General features: G+C 39.3%; 1 protein-coding gene across 9 annotated transcripts in view; it reads right to left on the minus strand.

Moving 5' to 3' along the window:
- Positions 1-20301, minus strand: part of FAM184A (family with sequence similarity 184 member A) — a 167950-nt gene that overhangs the window by 23839 nt on the left and 123810 nt on the right. For 6 of the 9 annotated variants that reach the window (XR_013635563.1, XM_078852182.1, XM_078852179.1 and 3 more), the window contains 5 exons: positions 16250-16462; positions 13798-13951; positions 7150-7277; positions 5635-5819; positions 5020-5166 (listed from right to left, as the gene is read on the minus strand). Coding sequence is in view for 8 of the 9 variants with exons in the window: in XM_078852182.1 (XP_078708308.1) it covers positions 5020-5166; positions 5635-5819; positions 7150-7277; positions 13798-13951; positions 16250-16462 (827 nt within the window). In the remaining variant the exon portion in view is untranslated. The remainder of the gene's footprint in view (positions 1-5019; positions 5167-5634; positions 5820-7149; positions 7278-13797; positions 13952-16249; positions 16463-20301) is intronic. The other 3 variants (XM_078852183.1, XM_078852180.1, XM_078852181.1) reach the window with 1 other exon arrangement.

The raw sequence follows: 20301 nt of genomic DNA on the forward strand, positions 1-20301 counted from the left end.
CTACTCAGCAGGGACATGGGGGTGTCCAATATTCAGACATGTTGGAGATATGGGGGGCATTTGGTTCTCAGACAGGTTGTGGGGGGCAAGGGCAGTGAACAGCATTCACACAGGTGGTGGTGGGGAAATGCAGAGAAGGGGTGGGAGTAACAGCAGAGATAGAGGCACAACAGCCCTGGTCCCTGCCCATTCCCAAACCCCAACGCAATTTCATTTTTTTAAGACTGCATAGGCTTAATTTAATTCTTTATACGACTTTCCTTCCTTGCCCTAAATTAGTCATGTTGTCTTCCTTCATACATCTTCTAAAATATGGATAACCTTTGGTGACCAAAACTGCACATACCATTCATAGCTTTATATAGTTGAATCTCATCCTTTGCTTTACAATTTATTTCCATTTATATCATCTAATAATCTTTTTCCTTTCATTGTGGCTACCAGAAATGGTGTCCCAACTTTCAAATTATTACAGTTCCTAAATCCTTTTCCTCACTAGATCACTCTATCTTCGGACCATTCGATGTAACTTATTCTCCTATATTTTCTTCTGAAGTACACAATGCATGATTTTAAATTTTTGAACATTAAACTCCACTTGTAACAACCTGCACATCAATCCATTTCTCAAATATATTTAAATCTTCCTTCAATTCTGTGTTCTCAAATATATATCCAGGTTTTAATATTTTGATACCACCAGGAAGTTATCAGTGGAGAGCAGCCTGAAACAAAATCTGGATCCAAACACTCTCTAACTTTGGGGGAGGATGGTCAGTAATATTGACCAGAATTCCGCACCTATGGTCAGCTCTAGAGATCATGCTTTTTCTATTGCCTTACAGCAATAATTTAAATAGATATTGAGCAGAAATAGGCTTGGGGATACCCCGCTTGTTTCCATTCAAGTTTAGCACAGCATTAATTCACTATAGCTCTGAATTAATGCTGTACTAAACTTGCAGGATTCAGTTTGTAAATAGAACCCAGGCACCTGGATTTACAGGAGCCTTGGCTTTAACTCAACCCTCCATTTGGGTGCCGTCCACAGCGGTCCCCTCACAGTCCAGTCCCCAGATACTGTTCTTCCACAAAGGTCTGTGTTTGCACCTCAGCCTCTCCTACCCCTCAACAATGATCAGATCCTCAGAACTTCAGCTCATACTTATGGAAATTGAGTGAATGTGGGCTGCGATTATTTATTCAGTTGGCAAACCTTCCCTGAACATAAGAACAGCCATACTGGGTCAGACCAGTGGTCCACCTTGCTCAATATCCTGTCTCCTGACAGTAGCCACTGCCAGATGCTTCAGGGGGAATGACCAGAACAGGGCAATCTCAAGTGATCCATCCCATTGTCCAATCCCAGTTTCTAGCAGTTGGAAATTTAGGGACACCTAGAGCAGAGGTGGCCAACCTGAGCTGGAGAAGGAGCCAGAATTTACCAATGTACATTGCCAAAAAGCCACAGTAATAGGTCAGCAGCCCCACATCAGCTCCCAGTGCCTCCCACCCACTGGCAGCCCCTCCCATTGGCACCTCCCCCTCCCTCCCCGCACTGCCCGATCAGCTGTTTTGTGGCGTGCGGGAGGCTTGGGGAGGTTGGAGGGGGCAAGGGCATGGCAGGCTCAGGGGAGGGGGCAGGAAGGGGTGCTGTGGGAGCAGGGCCTGTGGCAGAGCCAGGGGTTGAGCAGTGAGCACTCCCCAGCACATTGGAAAGTTGGCGTCTGTAGCTCCAGCCCCAGAGTTGGTGCCTATACCAGGAGGTGCATATTGACTTCTGAAGAGCCGCATGTGGCTCCGGAGCCACAGGTTGGCCACCCCTGACCTAGAGCATGGGATTGCATCCCTGATTATCTTGTCTAATAGCCTTTGATGGACCAATCCTCTATGAATTTATCTAATTCTTTCTTGAACCCAGTTATACTTTTGACCTTCACAACATTCCCTGGCACTGAGTTTCACAGGCAGACTGTGTGTTGTGTGAAGAAGCACTTCGTTTTAAACCTGCTGCCTATTAATCTCATCTGGTGACCCCTAATTCTTGTGTTATGGTAAATAACACTTCCCTGCTCACCTTCTCCACACCATGATTTTATAGACCTCTATCATACTCCTTCCTAATAGTCTTTTTTTCTAAGAAGAACAAACCCACTCCTCTTAACCTCTCATTATATGGAAGCTGTTCCATACCCCTGATCATTTTTATTGCCTTCTCTGCACCTTTTCCAATTCCAATATAACTTTTTTTCAGATGGGGAAACCAGAACTGCACGTAGTAATCAAAGTGGGGACGTATCATGGATTTATATATTGGCATTATGATATTTTCTGCTTTATTATTTATCCCTTTCCTAATTGTTTCTAACATTCTGTTAGCTTTTTTGACTGCCACTGCACATTAAGCACAGCAGAGAACTATCCACAATGACTTCAAGATCTCTTTCCTGAGTAGTAACAGCTAATTTAGACCCCATCATTTGGTATAAATAAATTTGGATTATTTTTTCCAGTGTACATTACTTTCATCTACCATTTTGTTGCCCAGTCACCCAGTTTAGTGAGATCCCTTTGTAACTCTTCACAGTCTGCTTTGCACTTAACTGTCTTGCATAGTTTTGTATCATCTGCAAATTTGTCACAAATTTGTTCACCCCTTTTTCCAGTAATTTATGAATACGTTGACTGAATAACCTCAGTCCATATTCAATTTTCATGAGCATGTTTTCTATCCAGCTTGTGCTTAGCATATTGTGCTTGTTTTTTTGTTCAAATATCCTTTTGCAAATGTCTTGCTGCAACACAAATAGATCAGATTTTTTTTCTGTCCCTCCCTTTGAAAAAAGTCTACCAGGTTAGTCTGAAACTAGGTTTTACTTTCAACCTTTAAATCCGTGTGGTGACTGCTCTCTTGATAAGAAACTCACAGCTCATTCCTTATTAATGACTCTAAAATATTTTCTAAAATTGAATTCAGTTTTATTATTGGTCTAGTTTTTCCTGTTTCCTATTAACTTATTCAAGAATAATCAAAACATCTGTCGTCAAGTACCCTCCTAATGTTAATCAACATTTCAAAGTGACTTGATAAGAGCCATGTCAGTTTCTTACTTAATTCCCTTAGTATGCTAAAATGAATCTTATTTATTCCTGTTAATTTATTATATCTAATGATCTTTGTAATATTCTTTCTGTGATCCTGAAGTGGTGGTTAATCTTCTTTCCTGATGTTATTGTGCCTTCTTCAGATATATTGTTCTAAGGTTATGATGATAGGCATGGGTATGCTACTGCATCCCTTGTAATTTCTCCGGCAAAGTTGTTTGACTTTCTAGCAATATCTTTGCCTTTCTGCAGGATTTGTCCCTTTAGACATATATACCTTGGTTCTATTCCCAGCACCTTCTGTGTGAACCTTTGACCCATGCCTCAGTCTCCTGCTCTGTAAAGTGAACATAAATCATACTCACTTCTTTTATACAACACTTTGAAATCTATGGGTGAAAGGTGTTATAGAAGAGCTAAGTATTATTATTTTAAAGACTATCAACTTTCTCAGTCTTTTCTAGCTGAACTCACTCACTCTATCTTCTTTAATGTTGCCAGAACATAATCTCTGACACACAGTGGTACCAAATTCGTCTCCACTCCTTTATACTTTTCTTTCTAAAGTAGATTATCTGCTGTTTGGTTTAGCTCATAAACCTCAAGAATAGTAAAACACATGCAACTGAGCCATACCAACCTGAAAGATGCTGAACACATATATGAGCAAAATATATTTAATTTTGAAATATTTAGGTGACAGCTTAAGATTCTTAATTGTCACTATTATAAATACTCACAAACAAGGAATATACTATTTGTTGCTATTAATTTAGAACAGTGATGGGGAGTTTGATCTTAATTTAATTGGAGTTTGCTACATATGAAGGAACAGGTTTTAAAATTTATTAGAGGGTGTTCTTTGCCCTGACATCAGTTGCTCATTATTAATTAATTATCCACAATTATGAAAACCTTTCTTTGCAAGTGCAATAAAAATATTTCTGAAGTTTGAGTTCTCTTCATTGAGAAGGTATGTGTTGATACTGAGGATCACATTTGGAAAGAAAATAGCTCCCAAATAAATTTCTGCTTCCGTGAAAAATATAATAGGATATGTTTTAATTAATATCTTTAATTAATAGTCTCCTAGTCTTCTGCATACTTAAAAGTATGTTCTGGCTGAGATATGAAATAATGCCTATTTACTGAGAGTACTATTGTATATATAGACATACCCTGAGAGGCACAACACAAACATCTCATCCATAATTAGGGAGTGCAGGCTCTCCTGTTTTTTCTCCTCTCCTTTGTATATATGAGTAAGATGGCCTCAATATATATTAAAAGAGATATGTATGTGCTGTTTTAACCCTTGTAAAGAGATATTCTGTGTTGCTCAGAGAAATGACTCCCTGCCTGGCCTAAGTTATTAGAAAAATGTATGAGCTTTCTGTGGTGAAAAAGTTTTCACCCTTTTTTACAAGGTCAAACAGAAATCTTCTTGTTCATGTGGAAATCTTTATTGGATTTTAATAAAAGCTAAACATAATTATTGAACAATGTCTTACCCTCCTCATCTTTTACAACAGTCAATATTTTGGCAGTGTACATGATCTATGGTATTTATAGCTTTACTTAAGCTATTTTATTTTCTCACTTATGTACAGTAATGTATAGCAACAATATAAACTTCTAAACAACATGTTCCCTCCAATTTATTAAGCACTATACCAATGTAATGTTGTCTTTTCTACCCTGTATCTTTGGGTCTGATTACACTCACAAAACTCCCACTGAAGTCTGTGGGAATTTTGAGTGTATAAGGAATTGAGGATTAGGCCCCATATTTGGGGGTGGTTTTTGCATATGTTTCTCTCTCAAATGATACTTGATAACTTATTGGATACCTTAATGAATCACTTTTCACTCAAAACTCAGCCACATATGATTTTTTAATGTAATAAAACTTACGAAACTTGTAAAGCTGAATTAATTTCCTTGAGTAGCTCTTGGGTCTTATTAAAATCTGCGAGCATGCTTTGTTTCTCTCTGATGTGGTCTGCTGTCATGACATCCAGCTCTTTCTCATGTTTCTTGCTTAAATCTTGCTCATGTATCCTGTTTAATTTATTTTTTGGTTAAAAAAATAGTTATTCTAACATCAGTCTTCTTTGTTCATCATGATTTTCTGCCAGGTTTGAAACGGCTTTTTGTACAACACCAAACACCACTGTCAGCAATTACTGAATCATCAAATCGTACTACTCACTTTTCTCTATGCTTCAAGCTTATTTCATTGAAAAGTCATCTCCTTTAATGCTTTTTTTTTTAATTAAATAAGCATAATGAGTTTTAAAAAACACTTAAGAGGATTTTAAAGTTAGCCAAAATAGGTTATTAAAATTACACCTGAACCGAATAATATCTACTTATATTACCTCCTGGCAGAGGCTAAATGATGTACATTACCACATGACTAAATATCTAAACTAACAACCCACAAAGGGTCAAGTATCTCTGACAAACATTAGCAGTTGAGATTAACAAATGGGAATATATTTTAGTTTATAGTAGAAAAATTCATACCTTAGCTGCTGGTTGGATTCACTGCGTATTCTGAGAACCTCTTTTCCCTTAAACTCTAGTTCCTTGGTTAGGGCACTTATATTCTCATGCAGAGTCAGAACCTCCTTGTCCAATTCAGATATATGATGGTCGCGATGTTTGAGTTCATCCTGTAGATCTGATACTCGGCACAAAAATTCCTTCTCCTGATAAACAAATATAAAGAACAAAGTATACTTTAATATACTCCTGTTTCAGATGCAAAATACTTGTCTCTGGAAGATAATAACATAGCTTACTTTTCCTTTTGTTTTAGATTTTTTTATTTACAATTTAACAGGAGAGTGCATGGCTTAAGTTCCACCCCTCAGAAGGACTTAGGTGCCTAACTCCAGGCCAAAGGGAGGTGTCTTTCTCCACTCAGGATTCACAGCTGTGGACCTTCTCCTGGACTTAGGTACCTAAGCTATTTTTCACAAAAACTGGCAGAGGAGAAGAAGAAGGTGGGCCAGAGAGAGAGAGAGAGAGAGAGAGAGAGAGAGAGTGAAAATGACACTGTATCCCAACAGTTAAGGCATTCACCTGGGATGTGGGAGACCCTGGTCCATTCACTCCGCTTCATTTCATATTTAATTATTTATACACAATGGAACAGATTCAACAGGAGAGACAGAGAGACTTGTCCCAGAATATCCCCTTGCTCTGTGGCTAGGGCACTGGCATGGCAGGTGGAAGATTCAAATTTAAACCCTTATTTACATCAGGAAGAGGTGTGAATTCAATCTGGGACTCCCACATTCTGGGTGACTACCCTAATCACTGGGCTAAAGTTATAACGAGCATAGCATCACTATCTCTACCTCCTTCTCTGACAATTTTGTATGGGTTCAGTGTACTCTGAGAACACCAACAGGATCAGGCTCCACAAGCAAGAGCGGAAGGGCATTGCCTAGTTTGAAGAACCTGCTAGAGTTTAGGAACGAGATAGGTGCCCAGGCACCTAGAGTGAGGTGGCTGTGCACATGCCCACTAACGAAGGCTTCTAGGGACTTTGGGTGCTATGGAGTTAGGTGCTAACTTAGTGGGAATTTTGAAGTTTTCCATGGCACCTAAATGTTGGATTTAGGCTCCTAGAGGAACAGTGGCTCCACAAAAAAACAATGTTTTAGCCTTGAAGTCTTGCAAAAAGACAAAGTCTAGCAGACTAATTTTAATGGGAAATAACACTTTCCACCTCTGAGTCCAGTCACTGTGCCCTCAAAATGGCTGGACAATTTTGAATCTGAAATTTAGTTTATAGACTTGAATTGGGGGCTAGTTTAAGACTCTCAGTTAGGTTTGTTGATGGGGGAAGGAAGAAGGGAAAGAGGTAGCAGTTTAGACAAACTGATGACGGAGCACAGTCTTCAGCTTTGACTGCCTTTTAAAGATTAAAGTCCTCAATATGCATTTATAGTACAGTTATGCTCTCCAGTTAACACAAAACAAATTCTAAATATGCAATTTTAAATCCAGTTACCATTAATGCTTATTTACCTGTCGTCTGCTGAGTTCTATACTTCTTTCAAGTTCCATTTTAGCAGCTACCAATTCTTGTTGATGGTTGTGCCTTAGTTGGTCAATTGCTGCTGCATGTTGATGATTTAGCTCTGAGCGCAAAGAGGCTAGTTACAATGATTAAAAGGAAAAATGTTTATTTTGTAAACATTATTGTTAATTAACATAATAATCCAACTCTGATAAAATATTACTGCTCACCTAATAAACAGAGACAGAAAATTACTTGTATAAATTAACATAAAATCTATGTTGAACATATCAAGCTGATTTTAGGTTTGGAACCCTACACCTTGAACTTGCACATCATCTATCTTCTATCCTAAGCAAAGTCAGACTTGTTCAATACTAGAAAACCCACGTGCTGCAGGAAATTGTATTGCTGACTCAGTATGCTTGTTCTTAAAGCGTGTTCTAATCTGAAAAATACTTATGTAAAAATGGGATCTTATACATCACATCTGCTCCCTGTGCACATTCAGAGTCATGTCTGCTTACCTGAGTGATAAACTATGTTTTACTACTTGCAAAATTGCCCTGGATGTTTACCAGCCTCGGCACAAAACCTACTTGTCTCCTTTTTACCATGACTGATAATGGAAAAACACATTCCAGTTAATGACATTTTAATTGCACATTGAAAAATAAGTCCTTCATCCTCTTGAGTGGGCAAGCAGAATGCCATGCCTCTCTGTGACTTCTGCAACAGCTGGTGTGGCTGACCCCAGATGGAAGCTGGTAGGGGCCCAAATAAATTTGTCACCTCTGAGATACAGAAAAAACAGCAACTGCTCCCCCCACAAGCCTAACCCTCCTCCTCTCCTCCCAGATACTCTCCCTTCCCCTCCTAGGTTATCCTCTCCCATCAACCTTGTTCCCCTGGCCCATAAGCCCCTATACCCACTCCCTCCCAGCCCAGGCAGCTCCCCTATTGTCTCCTCCCAAGCTCTCAGGAACCAATGCCCCCGGGCCTCTGCTGCTTAACCTCACTGCTCATGAGTCTTGGGTCTGTCCTGCTTTCTGGCATTGAGAGGAGCAGGAGCTGCCGACTGGGCGTACTGAGGGCCTTGTACGCAGTGTGGGATCCGGGTGCCACATTAGCAGCGGTCCCAGAGGCCTTCTGACTTGGGCACTGTAGTGGAAACGGCCACAGGCGTGCACTGCCGTACATACGTGCAGCAACGGTTGCCAGTCACAATATGGCAGTTTTTTTTTCTGCTTGTAATTTAAGTGAAACCCGCTGCCTGGTACATTGCAACTAGCAATGCAGGATTAAAACTGGTCAGTCCAGTTACTTGCTGAAGATCACTGAGATACAGTACACAAATCCTAGGTTTGTATTTGGGCAGAAACCCAAGCTGGGTACACTGCATTTTCAGCACCCTAGCTGGAGCAGAGTTAGTGCATGTCTGTCTACCTGAGCTGGGAAGCACGCTGGCAGGCAGCTGCAGTGTTGAGGTATCCTGAGTGACAGCTCTAACGGGATGTATGCTAAACTCTTATTAATCTTGGGTAAGGGTGAAATCCTATTTTTCAGCCATGTCACTTGTCTTTCCATTTGTGAGTCCTTCTATTTTGAAGTAAACTAATTTTGTACCACCCTAGCCTCCACTGTATGGAATTTGGATGTAATTTTCAACTCAGATTTGTCATTCAGTCTGAAGTTGATTTTACTGCTAAGACGTGCGTCAACTTCATTTATGAAGCATTTTGAGACGCTGTGGTTAATAGTTGACCCAACAAGCTCTAGTGCATGCTTTGGCGCTTTTTCTGCTGGATTACTATAATAGCATCCTTGCTGGTGTCAACTTTCCTCTATCCTATATAAACCGCCATTTGTCAGGAAGTATGAGACTCATTTGATCTTTTGCTGTTCACATTTTTGCCATTTAGATCTTCATCCAATGCCCACTGAAGTAAATGGGAATCTTTCCATTTGCTTCAGTGGGCTTTGGATTAGGCCCTTAAGGTAAATCTACACTGCAAATGGAAAGTATGATTCCCAGCATGGGTAGACAGATTTGCGTTAGCCTGAGTTGAGCTGTCTATCCACAAGTCTGAATACCCACGCTGGAAACGTACCACCAAACCAGGTAAAAGGTAGAGAGAGAGAGAGAGAGAGAGAGTGTGTGTGTGTGTGTGTGTGTGTGTGTGTGTGTGTGAGAGAGAGAGAGAGAGAGAGAGAGAGAGAGAGAGAGAGAGAGAGAGAGAGAGAGAGAGAGTTTGGGGCTAAGAGTTAAAGTTTAGGTTAACTCTGCAATGAAGACATACCGTAAGTGGCAGTTGATCTAATCAGATTATATTTAATCCCCATCATCTGGGGTTCACCCCCTGCATTAGAGCTTAATCCATGGAGGCCAGAGTATTCTGGAAACTTTAAATCTCTTTTTGGAGCCCTCAAATCAGAAAAACAGACATTCATCTAATTCAAATTCTTGGATTCTGTTAAGATAATACTTTATTGTTCTTTTGATATGCAGCAATATTGCTGATTCTCTACCTTGTTAAAAAAGAGGGCCAAAAAAAGGACAGAAAATCTGATTTTACATGAAAGAAGGTGCAATACATAAAAACACGTGTGTTTTTAGATGACAGTACAGATTCATAGATTCTAAAGAAGGAAAGAACCACTGAGATCATCTAGTTCGATCCCTTGTATAACACAGGCCAAAGAACTTCCCCAAGTAATTCCTGTTCGAACTAGGATGTATATTTTAGAAAAACATCCAAAATTGATTTAAAAATTGCCAGTGATAGAGAGTTCTCCATGACCTTGGTAAATTGTTCCAATAATTAACTACCCTACCTGTTAAAATTGTATGCCTCATTGACAGTCTGAATTTGTCTAGCTTCAACTTCTAGTCAATGGATCTTGTTATACCTTTGTCCGATAGACTGAAGAACCTATTATCAACTTGCTGCACTACCACATTTCTGCAGGGTACTTACAGATGGTGATCACACCATCCCTTACCCTTCTCTTTACTAAGGAAAGCAGACTGAGCTCCTTCAGTCTGTCACTATAAGGCATGTTTTCCAATCCTTTAATCATGCTTGTGGCTCTTCTCTGAATTCTCTCCAATTTACCAACATCCCTCTTCTAAAAGGGCTGATGAGGAAAAAACAATTCACTGACCTACCCAGTTTAAACAACAGCAGCCAAAACCAGAAATTTAACATTCACAGATTCAAAGTAAGGTTTATAGCTCCGAGGTGAGTTTAAACTCTAGGTCAAGTCAATTTTTCAAGGGTACCTTAAAAGAACTGAGAGAGCCGACTAATTAGTGATGTGCAGCAGCTAACTGCATCACAAACTCCCTGACTGCAGGTCTCTGTTTTGCAATACTTTTAAAGTATGTCCATACTAAAGGCGGAATGTATTAACTCAGCTCAAGGAGACATACCCATACTAGTTCTGATCGAGCAAGCACACTAAAAATAGAAGTGGGGATGCACTGATGCAAGTGGTGGGATAGGCTAGCCAACCCAAGTACACATCTAGCATCTCAGACAGCACTGTGCTCAGGGTAGCTAGTTCCTCATGCTGTTTAGGCTAAAGTAGCTACACTTCTATTTTTAGCCTGCTAGCTTGATTGGAGCTAGCGCAAAGATGTCTCCTTGAGCTGGAATTTACAACTTCCAGCTCTAATGTAGACAGACCTTTTTTTAAGATGAATACTATCCCTTTGTGGATCTGGGAGAGCATTCCAAGGTGCATGAGACTGTGCAGGATTACGAGGAAACTCCTGGATTGGTTCACAAAAATACCCAGTTACTGGACTGGTTGGAGCAACAGACCATTGCTGAGTTCACTTTCAGTGGAGAAGACAACAGTTTTGCTTTGTGTGCATGCAGATTGTCTCTACTTGTAGCAGAGTGGGCAAAACAGGAGTCTGGGACTGCCCAGGTACTGCTCAGTAGAACTATAAAAGAAGAACCATAAAAGAATGCAACTGAAGAATGGCATTGTCCAGATTCCCTTCTTCAGCAATGAAGAGCAAATCCTCTCTACTTTTTGTTAGGGCTGAGGGAAGGGGTGGAGATAACGTGAGACGTTTTGTCAGATTCCTGCAACAAGCAGATAGGTCCTTTCGTGAAAGGTGTCTGGAGGCTCTTACTTCAGATAGTCCTTGTCCAAGAAGTTGAAATTGGCATTATCCCTGATACTCTGCCTTCCAGGATCAGAAAGGAGATTCTGGCTAGTATTGTGGAGCCAACATTAACTAAGTCTACAGGAGATTTGTCTGTGTGAGAAGACTAGAGTCAGTCATGACTTTGATAATGTGCTGAAAAGATTTAATATTGGACCCTTTCTTTTCACTGCAATGGGTTATTAGTTTTGACATAATGAGGATCACAGGGTGTAGAAAGCTGGGATTATGCCACCACAAAGGGCAAGTCAGCAAAAACAAAAACAAAAAGCCCCAAATTCACAAAAAAACAGTTTGAAAAGAGAGATCTGCCAGAAAAAAAGATAACAAGCAGCTCTATTTGGATGGGAGATCTCTGAGCACAGGCTCTTCACCAGCTGGGAAGCATGATTAACTCTGGTCTATGACTGATCCAAACAATGACTCAGAGAAGTGTAAGCAAGATGGACAGGAAGACCCAGTACTGCTGAGATGCACTGCCTCATCAAAAGTTCAGTAGCTAGAGGATTGTTTTCTTTGATTTTTCAGGTAGAAAGGTTAAGCTAAACTAACTAGAAAAGATGCTGAACTAGTAAGGAAACATTCCAATTAAGGGAACAGGAAGTAAGCACTACTAAAAGAAGGAACGAAAATGGTAGCACACAAGGCAGAATGAAAGTAGTGAGCTCAGGTGAGACATGTTGCTGGTACCTAATTGCCAAGCATTTCTGCATGTACAGTGTGTTTTTGCTTATTCATTATGTGACATGTATAAAGTGTGACCTAACCAGAAACTACCAGAGAAATGTCATCTTATACCAAAATGACATCTTTCAACTATGTACATAATCAAAATTTGAAATCTATTTTTGGTTTGTTTTTTAAAGTCTATTTCCCCCATTCTTTGCTGCAGCTGACAACACCACAATGTTCCCTGTTACCTAGGCCCTTAAACTGAGAGATAATTTTTGAATCCTCCCTCTTCTTCTCACTCCTATGCAGTTGGTTTTCCCTTCATAATATTTCTAAAATCTGCCTTTTCCTTTTTGTCCGAATGGGCAAATCACTTCTCTGTATTTGTTACCTCCTGCTGTGACTCCTGAAGTCTCCTCTTCATGTTTTTTTTCGTACTACCCTTGTCACCTGCCCCTCACCCTCCAGTCAAGCCAAAATATCACTGCCAAAAATAACTCCCCCGTCTTCCTTCTCTTCTGAATCCCCTCTTGCTCTGAATATATCCTCTCTCCTCTTTGAATCACTCACTGGGTCTTCACTGCACAGCATTTCATTTCAATCTTCTTGTCTTTGCCTTCAAGGTCCTACCATCATACAACCTTTGCCCACCTGTACAATCTAGCCACTTTTTGCATTTTCCCCATCCCCTCTGCTCCACCAGCGACACCAGCTTCCGTACTCCCTTAATCACCTCATCTCACAGGCATCTGTCTTCTTCCTCAGCACCTTAAGTGTCCAGTTCTTTCCCACAAGTCTATTCAGCAAGCCACCTAACTTGCCTCATTCAAATTCCTTCTAAAAGCTAATTCCTGCCATCTCACCAGTTGAAAGAGTGAGGGGGGAAAAGGTTCCTTAAATTAAAAAAAACAAGCAAACAACTCAGAACTATCAAGTGTGTGTGCATGTTATGGAGTAAATTGCTTGATTGTCACCTGTTGTCCTTCCTCTCACCCTCTCATCAGTCTATGATCCTCACCTGTTCTGTTGTATTGAATTTAGATTGCGCACTCTTTGAGGAAATGACGAGATCTTCTTCTGTTTTGTGCAGTGCCTAGCACATTCATAGGGGCTCAAAAATAAATAAATGACACTCATCTATACGCCAAAAATAAAAAGTCAAGGAACCCAGTCATGTACAAGCTGATTTTTAGTAACCACATTCCTTAACCAGGCTAAAACTATGGACCTTTCTAGTTAAGGGTCTGTCTATTCTACAAATCATAGATTGATTTGTAATACACTACAGTTTAGTAATATACATAGTAATTAGCAATTAGTACTTATTGAGTCACCTGACTAAAATGTTTTTGCAGTACAGATGGATCCTTAGTGTCTTCATTTTTACCATTGTTACATGTATATGCTGAAACTGTTCTAGTTGTTCTATTTCATTGGTACTTTCTGAAACTTTCTCCATCATGAAATTATGGTTGCTGACACATCATTCTAGAACACTTAATACTGGGATTTTCCAAAGGCTCAGCTGATCTATCTGCTCTCATTCAAATCAAACTCCTGCCGATTTCAGTATAAACAGTTAGGCCAATGCTGAGTGCTTTTGAAAATCCCATTCTACAACTTTATATTTATTTAAATTATTTACCTTCTTTATTCATAATGTCATCCTTAGTTTTATACCATTTTTCACTTATAGTGCTATGAAGTTTGTGGAAAGTGCTTCATTATGTCTACAATTATATTAATTATGCAAATGGCAATCTCATCTTCTGATACAATTTACACTAGCTAGAAAATACGATACCTAGCATAGCTTTCCCTTCATCTTCCAGCTCAAATCGAAGAGTCTGAAGTTCCTGTTCCATTTCCAATTTGAAACCTTCCATAGCTTGTTTGTGTGCTTCTTTCAATGTCTGAAGTTCTTCAGAATGTTTTTGTTGTAAATGCTCTTCTAGTTCCTATGAAATCCAAAAGGAGAAGAACTTTTTTTACACAGACTTAAACAATGCATAAAATATTTAACGATGAACTAACAGGAGGGATTCTCTTTAAAATGACAAAAAAATGCATGTATTATTAAAAATACCTCCATTTATCATTTAAAAAAGCCACTGACATGCTCAAGCCATCGTTAAAAATGTACTCTTTATTCTACTTCTCCAAATTAAAGTGCCATAGAGGAGTCTTTCGAGTACTTTTGAGTATAAAGAGTAAGGACCATAACCTACTCCCAATTTGTTCATGGACCAAGGGCAGGCTACAACTACCATGTACACCCAAAGTTTAAATTTCTAAAGTTATTTATTGTTCTGGTGGTTTTGATCCAGGTGTGAACAAAATGAAGTATCAAACCAAAAAATCATTTCTGAGCATGACAATGAGCTTACAGTGGGTAAAAGAAAAATGCTTTATCACCTTTTAAATACTATGAAAAAAATCATTCCCAGGTTGAGAACACAGATGCATATTTTCAGTTCTGAAAATTCTTTTTAAAATCACAAATGTCTAGATTCTGCCATCCTCTCTCAAATTAGGCAGCACTCTGTTGTACAGATTATCCCACTGAAATGAACAGCACTACATGTAAAGTTCGGTACTACTATACAACCTCAGAGTTACGATCAGCTTGGGAATGGAGGTTGTTCGTAACTCTGAACAAAACGTTATGGTGGTTCTTTCAAAAGTTTACAACTGAACATTGACTAAATACAGCTTTGAAACTTTACTATGCAGAAGAAAAATGCTGCTTTCCCTTTTATTTTTGTAGTTTATATTTAACACTGTACTGTACTTGCTATTTTTTTTTTCCGGTCTCTGCTGCTGTCTGATTGTGTACTTCTGGTTCCAAATGAAGTGTGTGGTTGACTGGTCAGTTCATAAGTCTGGTGTTCATAACTCTGAGGTTCTACTGTACTCAATTTGAGCAAAGGTGTCAGAATAGGCTTAAAAGTATTTGTACTAGAAGTAATGTTACAACATTCAGCCCTGATCTTACTGTACATTGCTCATGAGAGGACTCCTCATCTCAGATGGAGCCCCAACAAAATAAATGGGGTTCTAAGCAGCAACAGTGGTATGCCCATGCACAAACACTGCAGGTTCAGGGCCTTAGACAATAGACAAAATAAAGAAGCATATGATGTACACAAGTGTGAAGAAAAATTTCAAAAGGATTCTAGCAGATTCTGAGAAGTGGTGTGAGAAGTTTTTTCAAAAGAACGGCCATACTGGGTCAGACCAAAGGTCCATCTAGCCCAGTATCCTGTCTTCCGACAGTGGCCAATGCCAGATGCCCCAGAGGGAATGAACAGAAAAGGTAATCATCAAGTGATCCATCCCGTGTTGCCCATTCTCAGCTATTGGCAAACAGAAGCTAGGGACATCATCCCTGCCCATCCTGGCTAATCCCCATTGATGGACCTATCCTCCATGAACTTATCTAGTTCTTCTTGGAACCCTATTAAAGTGTTCACAACATCTTCTGGCAAGGAGTTCCACAGGTTGACTGTGAATTTTGTGAAAAAATACTTCCGTTTGTTTTAAACCTGCTGCCTATTAATTTCATTTGGTAACCCCTCATTCTCATGTTATGAGAAGGAGTAAACAAAACTTCCTTATTTACTTTCTCTACGCCAGTCATGATTTTATAGACCTCTATCATATCCCCCCTTGGTCGTCTCTTTTCCAAGCTGAAAAGTCCCGGTCTTATTAATCGCTCCTCATACAGAAGCCACTCTATACCCCTAATCATTTTTGTTGCTCTTTTCTGAACCTTTTCCAACTCCAATACACCTTTTTTGAAATGGGGTGACCACACTTCAGAAATATAAAGTAACAAATTAAAAAAAGAGCTATACTGGATGTACTGGAAAGTACAAAGAAAGTTATTACATACAACAACATGAACTATCGTGCAGTAGGAACTTTTAAAAAAACCCTCAGAATCAGATTGTTGGACAAAAGTATGTAGCTGATGTTGATAATGATTAAAAATACTAACATGATGCCAGAAGACAGAGCAGGGTGCTAACCTTCTAATAGGTAATGTCTATATTATAAAGGATGTTATTCAATTTGCCTGCATAATATTGAACTGTAATAACCATATTACTAATGTAAGTTACATCTCTTGAAAAGAGAAATAAGAAATAATGCCGAGTTTTCTTTACTGATTCTCTCAGTATTTTGTATATTGGTTTAATCATGTTTCTGTGGTGTGCCCTATACACTTGTCTGAAATATCCAGATGAACATGCCTTTTGTTCTTGTTCTTTTGTTTGTTCCATGTTTTGAAATGCAAGGATATGTGCTTCCTTCAGGGATTCATGCCTTTGCTGATGCTCTTCTTCCAGTTCCTCCAGCTCCTGGGTAAGCCTTTGTCGCTCCTGACTAAACTGGGTCTGTAGCTGTTGCAAGGAGCTCTGAGACTGGGAAAGCTGCATCTCCAGGTTCTGTTTCAGCAAGGAGATCTAATCCACAGAATAGCAATCATCAGTAAATCATAAATACAAATGCCAAATCAGGAAAAAATGCTTTCAAGAAGTAAATATTTGATATGAACTTTAGATACGAAATTTCTAGAACATACTTCTGAACAACATCACATTTCTTAATCTGAAATTCAGATAACGTATCTACTGATTTTAACCAAATATCATGGAACTATCCAGAACATAAAACACAAGAGAGAAACAGTAACTTATAACTAGTGAATTCTGTTATACAGTTTACCTCAGAAGTACAAGAATTAGAATAAAAAGATTTTGTGAGGGCTCTCACTTTAAGATTCATCCTTAAAACACCACTAGTTATAAGGTATTTGATATTTAATAATTACGTGTTGTAAAAATGCTCTTCCAGATCTTTAACAAAGAAAACATTAAAATGACACTATCAAGGTCTGAGGTCCAACACTGGAAATATTAAAATTACTAAATTCTGTGGAGATGTTCGTCAAAGTTATGTAGGAAAAATCCTGACTGGCAAAAAAAAGAAAAAGGATTAGAAGACCTAGAAAAGTAAATCTTTTCCATCTCTAATTTCTATGGTCCTAAACTATAGGCAATTGTCAGTTTTTAAAAATGTAGCACCTCTACCACAACTAAGTTAAACTATCTCACTTCTTTTGTTCTATAAAATTAAAATGTTTTGTGGTTCTTCTGCTGTCTCTTAACTAACACCACAGCAATTAAACTAACAAATGTATATTTGTTTATGTCAACAAGTTTCCAGAAAAATGATGTTAGTGAACAAACAGACATATCTGAGTATAATAGGATTTCCTGTAGCTCCATGATCCTTTATCTCAACTGTAAATTTATACCCCAATCTTAATGTCCAATGGCTTAGCCATCATCCTACCAGACAAAGGAGACTGGACTGACGGGATTCCATTTGGATCCAAACAACACAACTCCTTAATTGGACAGAATGGTTGCTGACAAGGCACCCTGAGCACCTGCCAGCTTGGGGAACAAGAATAAACTGAAAGTTTGTTACAAAAATGAATTTTGCTCCATTGATCACACAGGAGGAAAAAATACAATTGCCAAATGGCAAAGTATTTAAATTAGTATAGAAAAAAATATTTCTTAGCCTCAGAGGGTATTATATAAAACTGATGAAAAAACTGATAGTGTCATTTAATTGTGCACATGCCAAGATTAATTATGAAATAAATGATAAAGTCATAGCAATATACTCTGTGCTATTCTGCAATGAATTAAAGGTTACAGCATAAAATAAAATTAAGAGTAGCATGCGAAGGATAACTGTGTGAAATTCGCAACATTTATATTATTGCTGAAATTATTCTATCACAAGTACAAAACTAAAGCAGATTTGTAAGGGAAGAAGCTACATTTAAAGTAAAATTAGCACTTAAATAAAACAAGCAAATTAAATTTGAGTGAAATGACCGTGACTGGTTGACTTTAAAATTCATTGATTATATATATACATACAAACACACACTATCCTGTTAAGTATGCTTTGACAGTAACATTTTAAAGGAGATTTAGCTATAGCTGAAAGATCATACTAAATTTTGTAATCTAAACTATACATGAAAAACTTTTATTGTGTACACTAATTTTTATTTACTTTACTTCCTGTATGAAGTAAATGAATTAGCAGAATTTCTTAATGTCAGAGCATATAATTAGCATGAAAAATATGTTTTAAACAGTGTACATCAGCAAAGCAATGCAAAATGGATCATTTTCATTTCCTTTACCATAATTTTAAGAAGCAAGGTATTATATGTGCAATGCAAAGTAGTAGGTAAAATATAAATTACTTGTTCCATTCTGAGTTCTAAGTAGGTATCAGAGTTCTTTTTAACTTTCTTTTCTCTCAATCTTCCTTTGCTATCTCCTTTTGATTTAGAACAAGATTTTAAAAAATAGAAACCTAAATTTAGACACCTAAATTGCCCAATTTTCAAAGTTTTGAGAACCCTAACAGCTCCTATTGGCCTAAATATAAAACGTACACCTATATAAAACCTTTGTTAAAAAAACATTAAGGTTGAAGGAATTAAAAGTTAGAGAATACCTGAATTAAGGTTGCCTGTACAACATTAATTCAGCCCTCCGTGAGTATGCATTATGATACAGTCTTTAAATTACATAATCACATACTATTTTTTCCACAGGACCCCGGCCGCCTTCTGTGAACAGGATGGACAGTGCTCACTGAATGAGCAGCTGTTCAATATTTTGTTTCACCCTCATTGTTCAGTGTGCAACCTCATGCCTTCGTCACTATACACTATTCAAACCCTGCTCTGAATAAAAAAAAATTAATTTCCCCTTGGTCTTTTCTATGACACACATCACTACAGTACCTCAGTGCTTCACACATATTTATGAAGTTATTTTCCCAACACTCCTGGGAGTCAAGGTGATATTACTATCCCCATTGTACATTTGAGGAACCAAGGCACAGAGAAATTAAGGTAAAAAGCGTCCATTAGTTTTGGGTGCCCAATATGAGATTCCTAGGACCAGATTTTTCAGAATACTTAGCATTATATAGAGGACCCTGAGAAAACTGAAGATTTGAAAAGGAAAAAAAAAATCACAGCAGCATCATGGGTAAAGCAGTGATATTCCTAGGATACACACAGAATGCAGTCTGTGAAAGATCACTGTTGCATTCCTTTGCATAAAACCAGATGCCAAGTTCCCACAAAAACGGCTGCAATTTTTCCAACAGCAGGAAACCAGGGTGCACAGACGCCCAATTCCACCTCCTCACTGTTGGAAAATTACAGCAGTTCAGGGGGCACTCAGCAGTCAGTTTTATGCAAGGCACAGTAGCCAGCATGCCAATGCCACTTGGAACACGTGTTTTTGCCTCTCTACTGAGGTTGCCGGTGCTTCTGTTCTAAGCTGCGGTGCTGGCTATTGTGCCTCTCAGAAAACTGGCTGCTGATCCCTCCAGAACTACAGCCATTTTTCCAGCAGCGGGAAGGCAGAAGCGAGCATCCATATGCTCGTCTTGCACTCTGACGTTCGTAGACATACCCCCCCTCAAACTGTTGTCCTTCCCAGTCCCTCACACCCAGCTCCCTCCTCCACTTATCCTGCCACCCCAGTCCCTGGTTCCAACTCTGGCCCCGCAAACCTCCTTCCCACCCACAGGCTCTCAACTTAGCCCCTCCCATTCAGCTGCTCCCCCTCCACCTGTCTCATCTTCCCAGCTCCCCCCCGCCCGCCCTCCTTTACCTGTGTCCAGGTATCCCCCTCTGCCCAGTATCTGTTCCCTGAGGTCGCAAAGGGGGTGGCTGAGTCTGGCAGGTGGGTCAGCTGGAGCTCAGCTGCTCCCTGGGGTAGTGCGCAGGTGAGCATGGGTCAGACCAGTGTCGGGGGAGTGGACAGGACCAGGGAGCAGCAGCTTCTTTTTACTGAGCAATTTGGAAACCATCTCCATGCAACCATTCCACTCTCCTGTCCTGGGCTTGTTAATATGCAGCAAGGATGGTGCCTCGGGGGACAAGTGTAGCCAATGGGGGAGAGGTCCTGAGGGACAATGCATGCCCATTGGCTACCCCGCTGTTGGAGCAGCAGTTTGCGGGAAGACGGGGACCCAAAAGATGCACCAAACATAAGAATGGCACACACGGATGCCCACTTCAGCATCCCTCTTGTGGGAAAAATTGTGGGGCTGGGCTAATTCCATAATTTCATCTCAGTGTATGAAAACACAATTTTCTCAGAGTCCTTATTATATAGCACTTTATACGTTCAACGTACAGTTCCCATTGACTTCACTTGCAGTTGTGAGTAGTCTACCCCAAGTGCTT

This window comes from Lepidochelys kempii, chromosome 3, assembly GCF_965140285.1.
Source record: "Lepidochelys kempii isolate rLepKem1 chromosome 3, rLepKem1.hap1, whole genome shotgun sequence".
Taxonomy (NCBI): Eukaryota; Metazoa; Chordata; order Testudines; family Cheloniidae; genus Lepidochelys; species Lepidochelys kempii.